Below are 21,774 nucleotides of genomic sequence, written 5' to 3'. Positions count from 1 at the left end.
CAGCATTGTTAATGATTATTGTAATTGCATCTCATTAAATCAGCCTGCTGTGTGGAGCCACAGTCGTAAAACAGCACAGGGCTCCAAAGATAAGCTTTTTTTTTTTTTTGTTGCAAAAATATACATTATCACTCTTCTGTGTTTATCAGCACAAACACATCACTGTGTGTTGAATCGACTTACTATTATTATTTATTAAACACATCAATAACATTCCTCTGGGGAGACTCATTAAAAATATTCATAATTACTTAATTTAAATTGAATTATCATCAGCAAGAGGAAATCTGTGGTGTTTCCGGTAGTAATAACAAGACTAAGTTAATCAAAAATAAATTAAAATAAATCTCAATAACACACACACAGTCCACTCATCAACACTGCGGTTCTACTTCTACATCACACACGTGGGGAACTACAGCTTCTACTTACAGACGTGTGCACTCTGCCATACTTTTTTACTACATCCAAGCCTGGAGATGTCAAACTAGCTGCTGAAATGTACTCAGAGCATCTGAGCTTCATGTAGGGCTGGGACTGAGGGGTCTACAATCATGTGATTTGCAGGAAGAGCCCCCCTTACTTACTCTCTCTCACACACACACACACAGGCCTGCCCCTGAGTGGCCTCTGCTAGGCTATGTTTCCAGGAAAGGGGCCTACTGGACAGGCTGTGAGGCCTAGACAGGGAGACATTGGCTCATTGAGAAAAACAAAAACAGAGAGGGGGTGGGAAGACTCTCCCCTCTTACATAACTCTCTGCCTCCATGACAGGCAGTAGAGAGAGAGAGAGAAAAAAAAGTTCCCCGCCACAATGCAAAGAAAAACCTGTCCATCTGCCTCTCCTAAAAAAAAAACTCAAGCACTTGAAGACTGGAATTTGAGCAGAGCTGAAAGCAGCAGAGCTCGCCTGCAGTTGCACAATAGTTGCAACTCTATAGACATACCACGGCCACAGGCATTTCAAACACCGCTGTCAACACTGAGCTCAGCAGCTCACACACACAGACAGTCCTGTCACTGTAGCCTCTCCTGCTCGGACGTTTTTTAACACAATATTGTTGTTTTAGGTGTAAAAACAACATATTAAACACGGTGTAGCTCACCGTGACATTTGTAATGTGCTGTTATGTTGTTACGCTGAGGCGTTTACAGGAGCTGGAGAGTCACTCGCGGCTTACACTGCCACCTTGTGGACAAAACACAAACTGCAGGGGAAAGGCAAATACATTTAAAAAACAAAAACATTTAATTACAAAAGCTTATATATATATAAGCTTTTATATATAAAATACATTTTAGATCTTTCAACGCAGTCTCATTTTCTTTTGTATTGTGTTATTTGATTTGTTAAAGTGTTATTCTGTGCTAACGCTTTAGACACTGTAATAATCTCGTGCCCTGCTGTGAAAGGCTGTGGTCTCAGGACTTCTTATTGTGAGTATCAAAGGCTCATACTAAAAATACACTGCCCCATTTTACAAAAAAACAAAAAACAAAAAAAAAAACAAAAAACCAAACCACGGGAAACACCCTCAAGATTGAGGATCCTATGTTATTGTACCCTCCTAGAGGGACTCTTATTGACCTGCCTGTGAAAAACATCTGTCTGGGCCAACGCAGTTTTGTCAAAGTGATTTTAAATAGCAACATTAAAACACACATTTCAGAAGAAGAAATATAAAACATGCCCATAAAGAGACTGGCTGGCAAAAACTGTTTCCAATGGTTGATCTTTAGTAAAAACTAATATAAATTATTATATATATATTTCTTTCATTTACACTCTTTTGTTTAGAGATAAGTAAAATAAAAAGTCTTCCAGTGCTTGACACCTCTGTACAGCATCTATGTACATTGTGCCCTTCATAAAACAAACGATTAACAAACTTAGAAAACAGCACGTGTGACAGAAGAGTCAGGTTTCTCACAGCTGCAGCTTTGAAAATAAATATCCCTCCGAATGTTTAACGTGGGATTCACGAGTCAGACTCTTGCTGCTGCTCGATCAGAACGCTGCCGTCGCTCCCCCTCTCTGTGGTCGGATCCAGACAGGAAACTCCCAGAGCTATCAGACACAGCCACACCTGCAGCACACAAACACACACACACACAGACAAAAGCAGGCTTCATTATATTTCAGATATATTAAAGTTAAAACCACTACACACTAAACTTAATTTAAAAAAAATATTTTGGAGACAATATTGGTAAAACACAACTTACTGTAATGAAAGAAAAGGCTGAAAATATTGGGCTGAACTTTAACCTTTGACTTAACTTTTCAGTTCTATTAATTCGACTGCACCGTGTTGTCTATTAAATAAACCACAGTTCTGCCCAGGTCGGGATTCGATCTTCAACCTCTTGTTGAAGGTTTTAAAGTCATCTACTGCCACCTAGTGGAAGACTATTTACTCGTTCTGCCCGTCACTGTGGCATTGAGGTGCAAAACAAAATATTTGCAGTAAATAAATAATACTTTTCTGACCAACTGATTCCCCGATTATCTCTAACACAACTAGGTCACGGCAAGCCTGCTACATTTCATATCTTTAATCCTGAAAATTAAATCCATATAATAAAATTGACACTGACACAGGTCAGACAGCAGGAGTCAGTATTGTTGTTTAAATTCTGTTGTCCCATTACCTGACAAATTACCATCGAGTATTTAGGTGATTAATGATGAGTTCAACCAGCAAGAGTCCGCTGACATTTATTTATGTAAAATAAGATTTCTTAAGTAGACATAAATATCATTGCACTTCAGAGAGTCACAGTAGCCTTTGACAAAACACCTGCAGCGATAAACCAGTAACCAGTAACTAATTAATGGTGAAAAGTTTGAAATTATATCAAACTTCACTAAATCTTGCTCTAAGTCGTCAAACTGGCTGGTCAACTGTAATTAATTACTGACAATTAGTAATCTCTTCATAGTTCAAGTTTAGGTTGGGTTCTGGTTTAACAAGTTCCATGTTCACAAATGATCATGAATCATCAGCACAAATAACTGCATCGATACGTACCAAATATCCCACGAATGTCAGGTACGCCACGGAGAAGACGGCGGCCAGCACGTAGAGCCACACGCTGTTGAACGTGGTCACATAGACCACAACAAAGTAGACGTTGATGGAACAGACGAGCACGATCAACAGGCCTCCTCCGATCTTAAACACACTGCAACAGGTACAGGAAAGTCAGGAAACAGGAAGTCAAGGAGAAAAACAAACCGAGGTCCAAGTGTTAGACTTACAGTCCGTTGGCAAAGTCCTTCATGATGGACGGCAAACTGGTGAAAGTGAGGATGGGGATGAGGGCAAACGGCAGCTGTTGGAGAGAGAAGAGGAGAGAATTACCTTACCTCATAATCACCTTACAATATAATATGATATTTTATAATAAGATAAGATACAATACAATTTAATACAAAATAATATGGTACATGGTTCCATAGTGTAGCAGAAGGTCCTGAGTAAAAAGTCACACTGTTATGTGAATGTCCCCCTCGTGGCAGAAATAAGGGACTCCAATTCATTTATTTACAATGCAAATTTGATACAATGCAATATAATACAGTAATTAGAAAAACAATATACGTATGTGATATCAGTCATTTTTAATTATGATATATAATAATAAATAATAAGAAACTTTAACCTACCAAACATGCTGGGAGACTCTGAAATAAATCTGCGGCCGCTCTGACCTGCCGTACTAACCTGCATGCTCTGCAGCACGTTGAGGAAGTCGTTCATGCCTGTAAGGTGATGTACGTCTTGGAAGATGGCCACCAGAAGGGTCGGGGTGATGGCGAGGGAGCGGGTCAACAACACCCGTGCAAAACGAGACCAGCGTAGGTTCAAGAAACCCTGACCACAGAGAAGACACGTTAGTTTCCAACAACTCTAGGGAAGTAAATATTTCCACACTGATAGTTTGGAAGTAGAGCTGCCTGAAACAGTCAGCGCTGCAGCTAAACGTACAAGGACATGAAAGATCATATGTGTTTTTGTGCAAAACTTTATTTAGTCCCTCCATGTCCCAGCCACTGACCTCCATGACAAACTGACCAGAATATGTTCCGGTCATGGTCGAGCTCTGCCCAGCTGCAAGGATGCCCACGGCCCAGATGTAGAGAGCTGCTGGGCCGAAGAAACAGCCGAGAACCACTCCCTGCCACAGACACACAAACGAGAAGATTTTAATTCAACCATGTTTATATACAGTATATATATATACTGTATATAGACATTATATTGTGAAATATGCAGGGTAAAATAAAGGGTTATTTTTTTGATTTTTTTTGTTTAAATCAATTTAAATACATTTTCATTAACAGCCATTTCTCGAGTTTTGTACATTTTTAAACCTTCTTAACTATTGTATTTGTAGCAGGATGTCATAAAGAAGAAGAAAAAGAAGAAGAGACACAAGTAACGGTTTTTATACTGATTTTCTACTGTTGTTTCAAATAACTTATATCAATAATATTGAATTTCATCTGTCACACAACAACCTGCTGAGGTAAATTCTAAACACAGCCACAGCTTCAAACTCACCCCCTTGTAGATGTCCACCTCCAGAGTTTCGTTGTTCAGAGGGAACAGATGTGAGTGTGGGCTTCCTGACTGATTGCACACATTGTGCTGGAATAAAGAAAACAGACACAGTTAAACACACGTGGACCAGAAAAAAAAACTCCACACATTTTTGGAAGAAGAAAAAGATCAGCAATGGCAGAGACACTCACCACCTCTATGTTTGTGCGCTGGTAGAAAGCCTCTGCAAAAACAGCCACCACAAAGACGTTAATGAGGAAGGAGATGAAGAGCGCCATGGTCGACTCGATGAAGACGTATTTGTTGGCCTCTCTGACTTCCTTCTTGTTTGATCGGTCAACTTCTCTGGACTGAGAGGATATTTGTTAACACTTAACGAGCGGCGGTGGCGGTCTACGATAGTCGACTGTAATCGTAAGCAAGCGCTTTCTCCAACTCACCTTGACCAGAGCAGAGTGCAGGTAGATGTTGTGAGGCATGATCACGGCTCCCACGATGCCCACGGCCTGAGCCAGCTGCACGGGTCCACAGCCCTGACAGTACGGCACAAACATGCCCTTCAGCAGCTCCCCTTGGTCTGGACCTACGGTCACATACTGAAGAAGAGGAGGCAAAAGATGAGCGTCAAAGACCCCGAGACCAAGGTCAAAAATCAGAGGCAGTTCTGGACAGAATATCCTGGAGTATTTGAAATGCTCATTTAAATTTGCACAACATGAGCTCAAACAAAGGTGTTTAAGGATAACAGACTAACGTTTTCAAAATGTTCGTAAATCTGAATAATATTTACAAATACTTTATGTAGTACCTCATATCCAAATGTGATAGCCATGACAGCGATCAGCAAACCAAAGAAGGCTTCCAGCTTCCGCAGACCTGTCGACGAAGTGTAAACAACAAAGTGAACAACCTTGACTATGATGTGACGCTGATCTGTGAAAAGCTCTGATGCTGTGACGACGTGACATCGGCCAGTGACAACGTACCGTACTTATCCAGGAAGAGGAAGAAAAAGGTGTCAATGATAGTGATGAGAACGCCAGTCCACAGGGGAATCCTGCCAGTGGGACACACACAGACACACACACACCTTAACACATATGTGACAACTAAGCTTTGTCATGCTCTCTTGGGTAAATTTGACTTTTCTAATTTGTCAAAGACCTGTATGTTGAGTTGATGTTTTAATTCATCAAGATTAGCCTCAGGGTGTTGGCTTTAACTATGATATGCTCAATATAAACCACACACTGGAATTGTGGATAGAGGGTACACCAAGTCACGCTACGTCACGTCACGCCAAGTCAAGTCAAGTCAGGTTACGTCAAGTCAATCAGTAAGCCTATGTCAGATTACACTGCTATTTGTTTGTCACAAAAATGTTTTTCCCCCCAAGTTTTTGGGGAATTTGATTCACCTGACCTTCCGTTAGAGAGGAGGCTGAAAGCTATGGCACAGCCAATGACCTCCTGCATGTCTGAGCCAATGATGGCCAGCTCCACCATCAACCACAGGATAATACGAGGAACCTGCACAGAAGACACGGGGCTGCTGGTTAAGATGCCGCAACAGTGTTCCATATTATATTTGGACAGATTTTTAATTAATCTAATCTCGCTGCAGCATATTCATGAGTCAGTGTGGACTGATTAAAATTCCTCGGCAGATTTCAAATTAATCAATCTACGGATGGACATAAAAACTAAGAATTACTGAAGGAGATTTGAAAAAAAAGAATTCTGTCAAACAGTTACTTGAGGTCACAGACTCGGGAAAATGACTGCACTTTGTCGAAAGCCTTCCAGTACAAAAGAAGTCATTAACTAAAGCGATCAGATGGATAAGAAACTCACAGTGCGGTAGTGACGGTGGCAAACTTCAGCCAAGTGCATCCCAGTGACCACACCCAGACGAGCCGCCAGTCTCTGCAGCAACAGACCGATGGTGGTGGCTCCCAGCAGCACCCACAGGAGCTAAGAGGAGGAGAACACACACAAACTGTAAGATACCAGTGGTGACAAGTCACACTGACGGAGCATGAATGCATGTTAAAAAAAAAAAAAAAAATTAACAACCTAAACCAGGCATGGGCAAAGTAAGGCCCATGGGCCGGATGTGGCACGTTCACCTTTGTAATTCGGCCCACCAAACTTGTCCAAATTATATAATTGGTTTCTATTGTGATTATATTTTCCTTTTCCTTGCAATTCCCACCTTTTTCCTATAGATGGCGTAGAGAAGGCTAAAAGCATTTTTGCCTTTATGCTTTATTTTAGCCAATAAGATTTTTATTTTTTATTTATCTTAGTTCATATGAACGCTCCATCTATCTGCTCCTGGCCCGGCCCCCCCTGTCAAATTTTAGGACAATTGTGGCCCATGAGTCAAAATGTTTGCCCACGCCTGGTCTAGACTAAGATCATATATTATACATTTATTTATTTATTTATTATACACAAATTTGTATTTTTAAGCCACCTAAAAATGTTTTTCTTTCTCCAGCAGAAATATTTTGGTCATAAATTACATCACATTTAAACAACAATGTTGTTGAAACTTTGAAAACTCCTTGTTTATGGAACAGTTTGTTGCATCAGTTCAACCTTGGGCGAAGGTTTTACACATAAACCTGTCTCTGGTTTTGACATTCAGCCCAGCTATTCTTTAACCTTAATGAATATTCACTGTTTATTCAAATAACACAACAAGTTACTAAGAAACAGAGTTTCTTGTCTTGGTAAACTTATACCTGTTAGACAACATCAACCATTCTGTCCCTGTAGTATGTAAATAGATCTGAGTCCCTAAGGTTTGTCTCTGCTCTGCTACATTCAAAGATAAAATATGAACGTCAACTGATCATAGGTCTATGTCTCTGTTGTTAAAATTCACCGTTGGTTGAAATAAAAATGTTGGTCAACTGAAACGTCACATTATGCCTTTAAGAAAAACAGTGACTACTATGTGAACCTTAAATCCAGCTTTCGCACCAGACTGCAGATCAGACTCGATGTTCCCGGGATCCAGGTAAGCAATGCTCATCAGAAACCCCGGCCCCGTGAAGGCCCACAGCTTACGGAGGCTAATGCAGCCCTACAGGAGAGAAAGGAGCGGGAAATTAATTTTTATACTTATTTATATATATATATATATATATATATATAAACCAGTGGAAGATCCTGATGTGACCTAAAGGGATGGATTTCTTTAAAGGTCCATTAACCCCTGAATTACCTCACTCTTCTCGTCCGGAACAGGGATCCTCTGGTCAAAGTAAGTGTCTGAAACAGGATCCTTGTCCTGGTTTTGTAGAAAGACGGTGGGAGAGGACACTCTGTGTGTGTAGGTGGTCTGGACCAACGCTTTCTCTGTTGACACATCATGTTCTGAAAATTTAAACACAGACTCAGTGAAAAACAGTGAGTCTCCATCGGCTCTGAAGGCTTCACATCAACCAGAGAACACATACAGCTGTGAAGAGAAAGTTCTAGAAAAGATGAAGTAAATATAACTGTACATGCAGTCACTTTCTAAAAATCGACATTCAGGGCGAGAGAGAGGTCGTTGGGACACCCATCCTCACCTGGTACTGTGGCCTGGTCAAATGTGGGAGCGCTGGGAGGCAGAGAGGAGATGTGGATGTTCTCCGGTGTGGCGTCTCTAGCTGCAAACATCAGATGAATATTTTGGGATTACAGTCACAGCTTACAGTATCACAGCACATACAGAAAATAATCATTTTTATATTTATTTTATTATTTATATTACAATTCTTTACCCAGCTTTAGCTTTACGTTCATGTGCACTGTAACCATTAACCTTTTGACACGGCCAAAGACGTGGAAGTCGTGAGTGCTACAGAAGCCTAAGTGGAATTTTACCGCTCTGTTCTTGCAAAGATCAACTGATTTTTATTTTTATAGAAGCATTTAAAGCCTCTGTCATAAGAACTTCAAGTTCCGGAACATCATACAGTGGTTTCTTATCAACGGTCTTGTGATCCAGTGTAATATGCTGAGTAATCAAACATCTACATCAGCAGTAATAGTCACTAATGTATGAAGTGTTAACATTGGCTACAGCATCTATGCATCTACATACGTTAGAACAGGTTCAACTACACCGTCATGTTAAGGCTAACTTCGCACTGAATGGCCTTTAAGCAACTCAATAATGGTTTTGTCTTTAAAACCCCAATACTGGGGGGGAAACAGGAGAAACTAACTAGACCAGTCCCCTCCTCAGTGCTGGATAAAAACAATGTGAATTTTAGAACTGGTAAAAATGTCACACTTTGTCCCCGGGGGCTCAGCTAAGGTGATGGGTTAAAGGCAGGGGTCGCATTTCGTAGTGTGCAGTTTCACAATGACAATAAATCAGTTTCACTTTTCATTTTTTTAGGGATTGTCATTAATAATTCACAGCAATGTTGTGAATCAGTCCTAACTGAGGAAACCCTTGCTGATGAGTTTTCCTCTTTTTTTTTACAAATTGAAATGTTTATTTTCCTTAAATCAGAGGAAAGCAGATTATAACGTACTTTCTTATTTATTTTATTCCCACACTTCTCATTTTTAATAGCAGCTTATAATGTTCATTGTTGTTATTATTAGTATAATAATAGTAATAAGGCGAGGTTATAACTTTTTTGTTTACTTTTTATTTTTAATTATAATGTGTAATTATGTGGCATCCAACAGCCGATCATTCTCGCTGTTGTGTTCAGAGAAAATTACCTTCAAGAATTTATTGTGATGACGTAATTACATGATCACACCATTAACTGTCATTGATGAATCAGCTATCATATTTTTGTGCCCACCTTTTGTAACTTTTTTACAGGTATTAGTGCAGACTGAACTGACCAAAAAGACAAATAACCATTAGCACAGGTTGACTACAACAGGCCGAGGGACCGAGTAAAAAAAGTAACGAAAAATATTTGAACAGGAGAATAAACAGTAAGACTTGACACGTGGAGGAAAAAAAGAAACACTGACCTGAGCTCAGGAAGGAGAACAGCTTCATCATGAACCCTCTCTCCCTACACTCCTTTCAAAGTATCCTCTGTCAAAGGAAACAAGCAGTGCATTTATTCCTCAGCAACATTCCTGTAGGAAGGGAAAAAAGTCGAGTTCTGTTCACACACTCCTCCTCCTCCTCTTCTTCTTTCTGATCCTTCTGCTGCAGCTGCTTCTGGTTTCCCCGTTCCCAGCGGAGTTTATGGTGAGCAGGTTGGACATCGTCCCTCCGGCAGTAGGTGTTGACTCATCAGACAGGTATAAAGCAGTTAGACAGGAGCAGGTGGAGGAGGAGGTGGAGCATAAGGTGGACAAAGTTCAACACCGATATTTTCTCTGGTTTCTACCATGTGACCTACTTCAGAAGAAGAAAGTCTTTTGCGTCGGAAATCCCGGAAGTTAGTTTCATACTTGTGAACTGGTTTTTTAATTAAATGACATACTGTCAATGGTTGGTAACGGTGCCCCTAGCGTCTATAGTAAGTTACTACATTAAGGTCAAAGCCGTTCAAAAATCTAATCGTTCTTTTTAATTAGGTCAAAATACTGTAACTGGTTAAACGCAGCCTACAAAATAACCACTAGATGGCAATATATGCTACGATTTGTACATGGAATGGCCGACAACACAAACACCCTCACCGTCTCTTTTACTTTTTGTCCAAGGAGAGGCGCTGGATGTCACTGTTGACTAGGACTATATCGACAGCTATTTTTCCCAAATCAAAGTTTTAGTATTTAAATATTCATTAAATGCGTCACAGTGGTAAAAGTCCAAGTGGTAACGCGAAAGATGGCCCCACTACGTCGCCGTGTTTGATAACAGCTTGGCCGTTAAGGGAAAGAAAAAGGCGGAATGATTTGCCGCCCTTTTTACCTTTAATATTTACGCCTGCGCTTTCTCCTGCAATGACCTGTCATGTTGGGGGGAAAGCCTGTTACTGTATAATCACCGTGACTTTAAGGAAAGTGCTTTCGTGTTTGTGTTTTCCCTCTTACTGAAAAACAATCCTGATGTGAACACTGAGTTGAAGATCTTTCTTTACCAGCTCTGCTGTAGTTCTCACATGGTGAAGTGGCACAAATTTCCATTTTGATACATTTCCCAGACTTTTGAATTAATTTGCATAACATTTGACGTCGAGATTCACGGATACCTAGCTGTTGTCCCTAATACTCAACATAAGGGACCATATTGTTACCATTAATTATTATCTTTTATATACAGTATATACAGTAAAGCACCCATTGAAACCTTGTTTTGACCATATTCTTCGCCCCATAAAGGAATGTTTAAATACCTTACTGATGTTTTATCTAAACACTACAACCAAAGCCTGGGATGGCAGCCAGTTGTGTCAGTTTTATGTGGCTTCAGAATACTTTCTTAAAAGTATTTTTTAGAGTCTGCCAGCACAGTAGAAAACCAATTTATATATTTTATAACGTTTTTTCTACCTGTAAAGAATGTGTCTAGGCGATTTCAGAGCACTTATAGGACAAATAAAATGGAACAGTATTTCTCAGCTACTTTTAGGTATGTTCTTGCCTAGCCTTAACTATTTCTCACACTTTTATCAATTGCTTGGCTTCCAACTTGTCTTTTCTCAAATTGATCAAATTAATTTGCTGCATAACGTTAAAAAATTAATCAACACACTGTGTTGATTTAGTTTACAATTAGGTTGTTCATAAATTTGACTTCCTGCTGCTTCTTCTGTCTTGACATTTTTCTATTTTGGCTTTTTAAAGATGTATATTTTTCAAGATATATAACAGTACCACTCAATCCCTCAATGAGTTAAGCCAAAAACAAAAACTGACAACTTGGACAAAAAGAGTGATACTGATTGTCAGATCCCCATTTTCACACAAATCCTTTAAAATGTGCCACATGGATCAGTAACATTTTTATTTCAGCTTGGACACAAAAAGGATGTTGCAATGAATTTGGATGTTTTCAAAGTGTTTATTTTGGCAAGCACCGTTTGAAATAGAGCAAATTTGTCATGTGCTTATGTCATGAGATGAAGAATAAAATTATATACCCATGCAAAATTCCCTGTGAAATGTACATACATATCGTTATTGCAGAAAGGTTAAGTGTCACTGAAATCGTAGTGACTTCCTCTTGTTCTTTAAACTATGACTTATTATTTTGCCGCCATCTTTGCATTGCAAAGGGCGTTTTCAGTTTCAGTTTACGGTCTATTTGTCAGCATGGTTTCGCTTATAGAAATTTCTGATCATTTTACATAGCTGTCTGAAAATTTGTACCATGTGATGAATTTGAATGTTTTCCTCAAAAATTTAACATTCTGACCAAATCAAAATGAGTAAAAAAAGAGAGAGATAAAACAGTCGGTTGAAATAAAAACCAAGATAATCAAAAACACAAAGAAAAATGTCTCTGTGCTCCCTGAATTGGGAAAAAAAACAACAACATTTCATCAGTTTAAATAAGATTATAAAGCATGATTACACTTTTTAGTCCTCAGTGTTTACATTGGATGTCTTTAATGTGTTTTGTCCACATTTTTATCCTTTTTTTTCTTATTTATTGAAAGAGAGCATCTGGCTTTTTTTGTTGTTGTAGGAAACAGGAGGAGAAATCCTCCAGAGTAGAGTGTCTGTTGATGCTCCAGGCATCGCTCAGCTCCTCCTCAGGCTCCTGTAGCCTCCATGAGTCTGTTTTAGTCAAAATGACGTCCATGCTGTCTGTCCACTCTTCTATGAGTGAATCTGACGACGAGGTCCGTGTCACTGCACACGTTTAACCCCACTCATACAGTGGTGACCCTCATCACCACCTCTCTGTTGGCGGCGGCGCTGATCCGCGGGTCGTTGGGCCTCAGCTGACTCAGAATGTGCAGGATGGTGTAGCCACAGTGGTGGTTCAGGATAGTCCTTAGCCTCCTGCTCTGTCGCACACTGCTGCTGCTGCTGCTGGCCAGTCCGTGAGTGTTACTGCGAGAGCCACGAGAGCCAGTCTTATTGGAACTCAACGGGTCGCCCAGATCCTTGGACTTCTCATAGTTCAGTACTTTCCACTGTTGGTTCACAGCCTGCCATCGTTTAAAAATTCGATAAACAGATGATCCCTCATGGATAATGAGGCCTGGGTACAAAAAAATATGTGAGAGCGACTTGAAATATTACTGCATGTAATAATACATGTAGTAGAAAATGTTTTGGATTACATTTTAATAAAACATTTTTTAAAGGAGCTAATAAACTTAAATAAAAATAATTACTGTTAATAAAGTAAAGAAAATAGCTAGTGCAAAGTCTTATGAGGAAAAATATATATTTCTCAGCTAACAGTTAGACTTATTAGGAAATTATATTGACTCTTACTATTGTATTAGTAATATTAGTAGGCATTAATATTATTTAATATATTGTATTTGTTAAGAGGGAATATTAAGAGCTAATATCGTCTCTTGATAACATGAAGACATTTTCAAAATCTCAAGCTTTTAGTGGCTATACCTTTGGCTAACGTTTAACTTTTTTGACATCTACCTTACTTATTTGTTCACTTTACCGCTGAGTTTTAATCTAGAATCTACAAAATAGTTTTGACACAGAAGCCCTGATGATATGATCTAGAATCTACAAAATAAAGAGTTTTGACACAGAAGCCCTGATGATATCCTCCATTTAGGTGTGGCAAAAATATGATGTACCTCACAGGGCACTAAAAGCCCCATTCATGTAATATTCAAGGAATGTTTTTTTTGAATATTTTAAAGGGGCATTTTACTCCCTGCTAATATCAGACCATGCCCGTGTACCACCACTGCTCTGCATGTGAACGGCTCTGCAAAATGTAACCACAATTTAGGAGGGTTTTTAGGGAGGGTTTTTATCTGGTAGGTGAGAAGCTTCCAGAATAAGACAGTTGGCAGGAACTACAGTGTGAGTATCTGATGCCATCTGTTCTCTGTGTTGTCTTACAAATATAACTCACTACCACCACCATTTAACCAAAAACGGATAAAAATCTCTTCTTCTGAAGAGATTTTTATCTCCCCCACCTTAACCAGCAGAGTGTGAACACAATACAGGCTTTTGTCACCATGTTAGTTTGTCCTTGTATAATGCAGCTAATGTTTATTAATATATTTCGTTGTTGTGTCTCCGGAGCACATCGCGCGTCCTTCCACACTCGTCATTATTTGCATTTTTTTTAACATTTAAGTGCTGCTGTTTATTTAGCTTTTTTGTGTGTGTGTGTGTGTGCATAGTTTACTGTTTATCTCTTACCTATACAGACGATATCCATGAAGCCATACATGCCGTAGCAGATTTGGAAGAGCAAATCCTGACGCTGCCACTTGGCTGAAGGGCTGAGGGACGACCAGATCAGCCAGGAGATGCTGGCGATGAGGAACAGGGAGCCCAGAATGATGGCTGCTATCTGGACCTTCTCAATCACTGTCAGAGAGATGGCCTGCCACTGTGAAATGAAAAATGTCCGAATCAGCAACGGAAAAAAAGCCAACATCCTTCATGTCTGTTTAAGTACCAGTTTATCTTTATCTCAAATAAACAATATGAGAATGGAGCATTGTATTTTTAAGAGCAGGTCTTCACCAAGCTAACTGCTAACACCTTTAGCCTGGCTTTACCTTTAGGGCTTTAGCAGTAGACGCTACTCTTGTGATTCGCATTGCTGCCACCTACTGGGTCTATTTTACTTTTTTTTTCTAATAGAAAATAAAGCAAAAACTTTTTTTTTTATCTAATATGGTGGAGTTGTTCAATATAAATGATTCAGTGGGTTATTTTGTACAACTATTCTGCTACTACAACTCGAACCCTTACATGCTGTATCTCTGTCTTTTACTCAGTATTTTTTTTAAAGATTTATTAAAAATATTTTCTAAAAACAGTTCAAGGTTGTAAATGTAAGGTTTTTTAAAACGTATTACAACATGTCCTTGAGCGTCATTCAATTCATTCTATCTCAGCTTTTTTTCTAACGTGTTTTGGAACATTGAAAACAAAAGTGGTGAAGGACATTACGGTGTTTTGGATAAAATGTGTTTTTGTCAAAATACCTAATTTTTTTTACTACTACCCTGGTACCAGAGTTTCCCCTGAATTACACTGTAGACCATGTTGATTCCACATAGGATTAAATTTAGTGCCAATGTCAGTGAAGACTGCGCTCAGTATGCAGCAAGGTTAGCGTTCCTGCTGTGGTGAACAGCTGGCCCTGTAGTGAACACTGTAGTAGAATCCAGAGCTTCAGTCTATATATAATATGTTTTTACAGGACTTGCAGCCCCTCCTTCGGTGAATAATTTTGCGTACACTCATCCAGTAAGTTTCACTCCCCGAACTGCTCCTACCCTGGATTTGTACTACGACCATTTTGTCAAAGCGCCGTTGTGACGGCAGCCTTTTTCTGTCCCTGCTGCAGTGAAGTGGAACAGCCTGCCTGATGATGCAGCTCTTGTAGCACGTTTAACAACAACTTAAAAGGCTGTTAAAGACGAGAACTCAGTGTTTGTGTCATAGACCATAGTTTCAGTTGGTTGTGTTCGAGGCCCGTACTACCCTGTATTCTGATTGGCTGATGTGAATACGATTGAGGACGTAACCTCACACGTACTGTGCATGATCCCTAATGAACTAATAAAAAAAAAACATTTTAAGAGATTACAGGTGTTTCCATTAAAGATAATTAATTTGTAAGCGAAATACAGAACCTCTTAACCTGTTTTTAAAATAAAAAATACAACAGAAAAACTGTATTTATGCACATGTATTTTATAGTTTTGAGTAATGGGAGTGATTTATCTTTCCAGGCTTAAAATATTTGTATAAAAGAGATGAAGGCACCAAAAATCACTTCCTGGTGAGGGTCTACTAAAATATATACTGATAAATAATGCATAACAAAACAAAAAACCTGAGTACTTATTCATATATTTGGAGTTTAGTGGTTCCTCCACATTCTCTGCAGCGCCCCCTTCTGTACACAGGCCTATTGTCGAGCCCGTGTCAATAAACTTAGTGCTAATGCTTCAAATGTCTTTATTTGAAATCAACTGTTTCATCATCAAGTTAATGACATTTGTCGACGATTTTTTTTTCCATGAAAATATTGAAATATTCAGACCAATACTGCAGCTCTGTGTCCCTGAAAGAAGGCCAGCGCCCCACGTTGGGAACCACTATCCTTGTCTAATCCCTAATCTGACTCAATCTAACTCTAGCCTTAACTCCAAACTATATTTCAGATCCTTAAAATATGTCCTCCAGTGATGAGGTCAGCAAAATGTCCCTACAAGGACAAATTATGTCCATAATTATAGTATTCCATCAAAAATGTCTCCCCAAGTACATACACACACACACAAACACACACACAAATACACACATGGCACCTTCTCAATAGGTTTTAGATCTATTGGCTGCGTTTGAAAAGGACTGCAGAAGGACGGTGACGCAGAGGGAAAACATGTCCACACAATATGGCAAACTCTTCTCACAGCACAGCAGCCGCCCAAGACCCGCCCTGTGATGGAGCGGCGTCTGTACCGAGTGTGAGTTAAGATTAAATGTGTGTCAGTAGCAGCGGCAGCCATTCGCATCGAGTGGATTTGAAACGTTTGGTTTTTTTCCCCCTGATTGATTAGGGATTAAAGGGAGGTTCCGTGTATTTCCTCCATCAGCGTATTGTGTCTCTGTAGTGCAGGATTTTCTACTGTTTGAATTGATCATCACAGAGTGGGAAAATCACGGCTCTGCACATCGTAAAGTCCAGGATTTAGTTGGTGTGATGCACATGGCCCTCGGTTTTCAGATCAGAATTCTAATGACAGTCAATAAAAAATAAATAAATAAAGATTTAACACATTATCTTATTTACTTCAAGGACACATATATCATTTTTCTATGAATAATCAGACAAGAATAAATAGAAAAATGAAGCAGTTGCAGATGGAACTGCACGTGTACTGCCCCCCCCCCCCTTCGGTTAAATACTAAAAATATCTGAAATACTACAGTTTTCTTTGTCTGAAGAACAGATATTACCAGTTTAGTTTGAATAATTAGAACATTTTAATTATTCCCGGTTGTAATGTGAACTGGGGTGTGAGGGTTTGACGTCACTAACAAGTAGGATTTGACCTCAAAAAGAAACGTCAGGTCCTGGGTTCTCGTTCTTGTGCCCGTAAACAACATGTTGCATAAATGTTCCTTCTTTCTTCTGCTCTGGACGTGTTTTAGCTGCAGGTGCAGTGAGTCACTCTGCACACGTGAAAATCCACTCTGTCTTTAACAACCGTTTTGTTGTTGTGTGCAGCTCCAGCAGATGTCGTCGTTTTTCTTACCTGCAGCGGGTTCTTGGTACTGATTGCCAGGACCTGGTACTTGAAGTAGCAGAGCTCACAGCTCCAGGAGCCTCTCTCACTGATCCAGCGGATAAGGCAGGGCTGATGGGTGCAACGCACCGAGCCATCACAGCGACAGGGGCTCAGTAGCTCCCCCTGTAGACAAATGTGGGAAACAAATTAAGCAAATGGCTGAACAACAAAAAACAAAAACAAAAAAAACAAAACAAACAAACAGAAGCGTACTTCTCATATGTTTGTGGGTTCAAATCCCTTCTCGGGTTCCTCCCTGGTTAACTGTAGGGAATTATGGGTTCTTAACCTACATGCAATTTTAATTATTTAAATATTACAAATTATGTTAAAAAAATGTACTATTTTTTCCTTTATTTCAACAGCCAATTATGTGAATACATGTGAATTAATACATTCTGTTGGTTTGTTTTTCTTGCATTTAAATTAACTTATTATTCATTAACACATTTCTGATTGTTTTTGTTTTTTAGCTTTTTGATGTGACGCAGTATAATGGAGAAACGAAAATAAAAAAATCCCCCTCCTCCCCCTGTTGTGACCACACCTGTTCCTTCCTCTGGTAATCATCCAAATCAAACAGACATCAGCTGAAGCCAGCAGGAAAGATCAGAGCTGGTAATGACCGTAGTCTGCCGGCAAATTCTATTCACATTATATTTCATATGTGTATTTATGTGTGTATATATATATGTGTTTAAAAATTACATACATATATTCCTTTACTGTATATACGTATATACATTTCTCAGAAAAAAGAGAGTCCAAAGAAAAACACTGTAAATAAATGACAAAAACATAAATTTGTCCTCAAACAACAGCTACATTCACACTAGATTCACACACATTTACTCGTAAAATTTTTTTTTTTTAAATCGAACGCCCAGCCCTCTGATGGAACAACAAACTTGTCCAATTTTGTCCACTGACCCCCTGCAGTGATGTAAAAAGAATCCTCATTAAAAAGAACAAACAACGCTGCAAATAATGAATAAATCTGTGAATGGAGAGAGTCTGGAGTGAAGGCCAGTCGCTGTAGGAGTGTGTGAACCATCTGGAACAACAGCAGGGAGCAGTGAGGCTCTAAGAACAGGCAGGTGAGAGGGAGCATGGCCGCCGACGCCTCATTTCACTCTTTACTGGCAACAGATTTGTATTTGACAAAGAGAAAATCTGTCACAAACCTCCGACGCAGCAGCAAAGCAAAGAAATTGTTCTAAAATGCAGAAAAATATTCCTGCATTTGTTCACGGAAAAACGTGCATTTGACAAATTCATATCAAGAGACTTTCAGAGGAGGGACTTGAAGAATCTTGGAAGATTTTCTTTTTCAGAATTGCCCTTTAATCCTCAGTACAGTTTTATTTACTCATCTTCAACTGACACTTGCTTTTTCAAGGGGCTGCTGGTACGAATCCTAACAGTCAATTCCAGGCTAACATACAGAGATAAAAAAAAACAACACTTACACTCAGGGTTAATTTAGAAAATTGGTAGGACTGAGGATCAAACCGGTGACCTATAAGCTGTAAGGCAGGAGCACTAACCACTCTCCACCAGTTGATCCAGGTAGTTCTATAACTCATTTATTCAAACCTGTTCTTAGGAATCTGTACAAACCACTGTGTGAGTATGAGATAAGATGAAATGAGCTGGAATGCTGCCATCTAGTGACTTTCATTTCAATATACAACTGTTTATCCCCAAAACTATTTTTAGGGCACACATCTTTTGGCGAAACCCAGGCATTGTTTTATCGAGTTTTCATTATCTGGGGAAAAAACGATAACGATTCTTACAGATAGTACATAATATGCTAATGCCGGGCGCCGATATCATCGCACGTCCCTACTCTCTACATCATTTTAGTCAGACTTTTGTAACTGTAGAATCTGTCGAGTTACACACTTTACTAATGACGTCTGCGAACGTCTGTTTAAGGACAGTAATAAGTAGTGAGTGAAAATTTAAATCACAACACATATACGTTGCATTCAGGGACATAACGGCAGGTTTGAAACGCCACAGATTCATGTAGGCAACGCCACAGATTCATGTAGGCGCAAAAAAAAGCTTCAACTGACTGTTTGTATTTTCCCTCTCTCTCTCTCTCTCTCTCTGCCTGTACTCTGTCGTTCCCCCGTTTGGCTCATTTGACCTTCCCACTTATATTAAAAGACCTCAAGTGTCCCAGTGCATAAAAAAATTGTGTTTGGCTGATGAGCCTCATGCCACTCATAAACTTTAAAATAACTTGGCTGCTGACATTATAAAGACAACAAAGAGAAGGTCAGGAGGATATGAGAGGCCAAATAAAAACAATATGGTGGCAAACGGCGGAGAAATGTCAAGCGTGTGTGAGGCGGCGGATATTTTAACGTCGTGATCACGCAGAACAAAATAAAACAAAGACCTTTAAAGGCGTCCATTATCATTTCTGAGGACGGGGCTTTTTAAGAGACCAAATTGAGCAGAAAATCCGACACGTGCCTGAACTGTTAATTTGTGAGTGAACGTTATTCTAGAGCTCGTCTGTGCGTGAACCAATTTTAATCTCACGTGACTCGGGAGGCATTTTCTCTGAATGTGCATCCAATTAACGCCATAAACTAGTGCTAGCTCCGACGCAGGAGCTGGAGTCATTTGCCTCCACTGATCTTAGCGGCGTCTCCTGAGGCCGAAGGAGAGTGAAGTTTAAACTTTGTACTCTTCAGAGAGAAGTGTTTACAAATACTCGTCATCCCGTCGATCGTAGAATGTAAATGAGACTCTGAATGACCGAAAGTATGACTGCACCACAGGTCAAAGGGTTCTTTTCATTTCTTTTCTTTTTCTCTTTTTTTTGTCTGCAGCTCGTCACAATAAAAGCTTCATGCGTTCGTTTCATCCACTTAAATTTGCGACATTAACAGACAATTTACTGACAACATTTTCCTGGATGACTAGATTTGTTCTGGTGAGATTGAGTTGATAAGGAAAATTAGTCGTAGAGGTCGCTTTAATAAGCTCAGGATTCACTTCAGTAGTTTATTACTGAAGAGGCAAATAAAACGAAATTGCGTGTAATAAACTGAGTCGAATCCACTTGAACAATTGATTGAAAACATCTGAAAAAAAAAAAAAACAACCACCAGAAAGCTGTATTTCGTTAAGTGCTTCTTTATCATTTGGAGAATTAGGGGCAGCCCTCTGACTGATGGGTACAGGATCGAGCCAGAGCGCTGTGAACTATGCTATAAAAGGGTTTATTTGAGAGAAATTGCACCAACTGGTGGGCATTTTCAGGTTGATTTCTAATAGATTTTTTTTTTCAATATTTAACATCACAAAACCAACTTCATCAGCTGTTTGTCCAGCCTAGAGAAAAAGGTGGAGAAGTAAGAGAGAGAGAGAGAGAGAGAGAGAGAGAGAGAGAGAGAGCAGCAGAATGAACCCTCAGGGGGGCAATAACAACCGTAGGATATAAATCTCCAGTTAAAACCCTGTGGTTTCCAGGAAGTTATTTAACAGATTATTTAAGATTTACATGTAGGTTTCAGGTTTGTTGTTTGTGTATCTAAACAATGAGCAAATAAAAACTCAGCTCTAGCTTTTGTTTCGATTTAAATGTTTTGGTTTTCTTTTTAGGAAAGTGTTAAATTCCCATGAAGAACTTACTCTTAGGTCAAAAACTCTCTCATAAAATCACAACTTCAACCAACACTAATTTCCTTCTACTTCAACCCAAGACTTAAACAAGACGGCTTTGAACCAATGCAACAACCAATCAGAAACCTTAAAGGTCAGGGGTCCACGACCTTCAACAGAAAAAAAGCAATTTTTGTCATTTTCCAAACAAATAAAACATTGACTACATGTTTTTTTCCAATCTTAATAAACTCAACAAAACTCAAATTGGACATTAAAACTGCAATCTTGCAACGCCGCCCACCGCCTCCACTCCCCCTCCCCCCGAAACATTAACTCTGCAATCTTGCAACACCACCCACCGCCTCCACTCCCCCTCCCCCCGAGGGAGAAGGTGTGAAGCTCCGTACATGTGATCTGTTCCAACACCAACCTTTAAAGTCCTCCATACTCTACCTTTAAATATGTCCACCAGACCAGCTGACATATTTCTCAGAGCACACACAAAAAACCTGCTTTCCTTTAACAGATGGCGTGACAGTCGTGAGGGACGGCCCCTGACGGCCACTCCACGGAGGATGGAGGTGTTAATTTGAAGTTCTACGACTGAGACACAGCCTCGCGTCTTTACTGCCGCCCTTTATAATGCTGTATGGACATGGACAAACGAAAAGGACAGGTGGGGGGGTAGCATCGGTACCAGCATCGGTACCAGCACCAGTACCGGGCCCTCCGGCGTGCTCTTGCGGCGGCGGGTGAATGCAGACCGTGTTAAGTGGCAGCAGTGACCCACTCACTGTAGCGTGGCCCACACTCTGACACCTCTGACAGACACTTAATAAGGACTCATTCTCCATGCAGCACACAGAGAGAGGTGATTATGTCTGGAGGTAATTGGCCCTCTGACGGCGTCATGATCCCGGCCCCTGTTGTGACCTGCGTGAATAATGAAATAACAATAAAATGGCAAACCTGTTTCCTGCACCCAGCAACCACGGCAGGCGTAGTAAACACCGCCTTTGTTCAGAGTGGGAGAGTGAATGAGTTAAAGGCCATGAAAAGTGAAGACATAAAGTAACGTGGAGGCGAGGGTCGGCCCTAGCTGTAGTCGCAGGGCCCCCCCCCCCCCCCCCCCCCCCCCCCCCCCCGGCCCACCGCATCCCTCCCAGACA

General features: G+C 40.0%; 2 protein-coding genes across 3 annotated transcripts in view; both read right to left on the bottom strand.

Annotated features, from left to right (window-relative positions):
- Positions 1–95: 95 nt before the first annotated feature.
- Positions 96–9,847, bottom strand: LOC103385196 (natural resistance-associated macrophage protein 2-like). 2 transcript variants are annotated; one of them, XM_008318995.3, is made up of 17 exons: positions 9,719–9,847; positions 9,570–9,636; positions 8,153–8,233; positions 7,804–7,955; positions 7,540–7,662; positions 6,423–6,542; positions 5,992–6,098; positions 5,556–5,626; positions 5,378–5,445; positions 5,010–5,165; positions 4,761–4,919; positions 4,570–4,656; positions 4,064–4,183; positions 3,730–3,879; positions 3,264–3,337; positions 3,034–3,187; positions 96–2,088 (listed from the first exon to the last, which is right to left on the bottom strand). In XM_008318995.3, exons 2-17 carry the CDS (start codon positions 9,598–9,600, stop codon positions 1,981–1,983), a joined length of 1,761 nt encoding a protein of 586 aa, XP_008317217.1. In that variant the 5' UTR covers positions 9,601–9,636; positions 9,719–9,847; the 3' UTR covers positions 96–1,980. The 2 variants fall into 2 exon arrangements, with proteins under 2 accessions (XP_008317217.1, XP_024915261.1); XM_025059493.1 differs by having other exon boundaries at positions 9,570–9,847.
- Positions 9,848–11,539: 1,692 nt separating this feature from the next.
- marchf9 (membrane-associated ring finger (C3HC4) 9) overlaps positions 11,540–21,774 on the bottom strand; it is a 14,677-nt gene continuing 4,442 nt past the window's right edge. The window contains exons 2-4 of the mRNA XM_008318997.2: positions 16,943–17,098; positions 13,860–14,052; positions 11,540–12,708 (exon numbers count right to left, since the gene is read on the bottom strand). Of these exons, the coding sequence (XP_008317219.1) occupies positions 12,374–12,708; positions 13,860–14,052; positions 16,943–17,098 (684 nt within the window). The 3' untranslated portion in view covers positions 11,540–12,373. The remainder of the gene's footprint in view (positions 12,709–13,859; positions 14,053–16,942; positions 17,099–21,774) is intronic.

The sequence above is a fragment of the Cynoglossus semilaevis genome, chromosome 10 (assembly GCF_000523025.1).
Source record: "Cynoglossus semilaevis isolate Cse_v1.0 chromosome 10, Cse_v1.0, whole genome shotgun sequence".
NCBI lineage: Eukaryota > Metazoa > Chordata > Actinopteri > Pleuronectiformes > Cynoglossidae > Cynoglossus > Cynoglossus semilaevis.
Note: the sequence above shows the minus strand (reverse complement) of the source record. Positions and strands in the feature narration are given on the sequence as shown.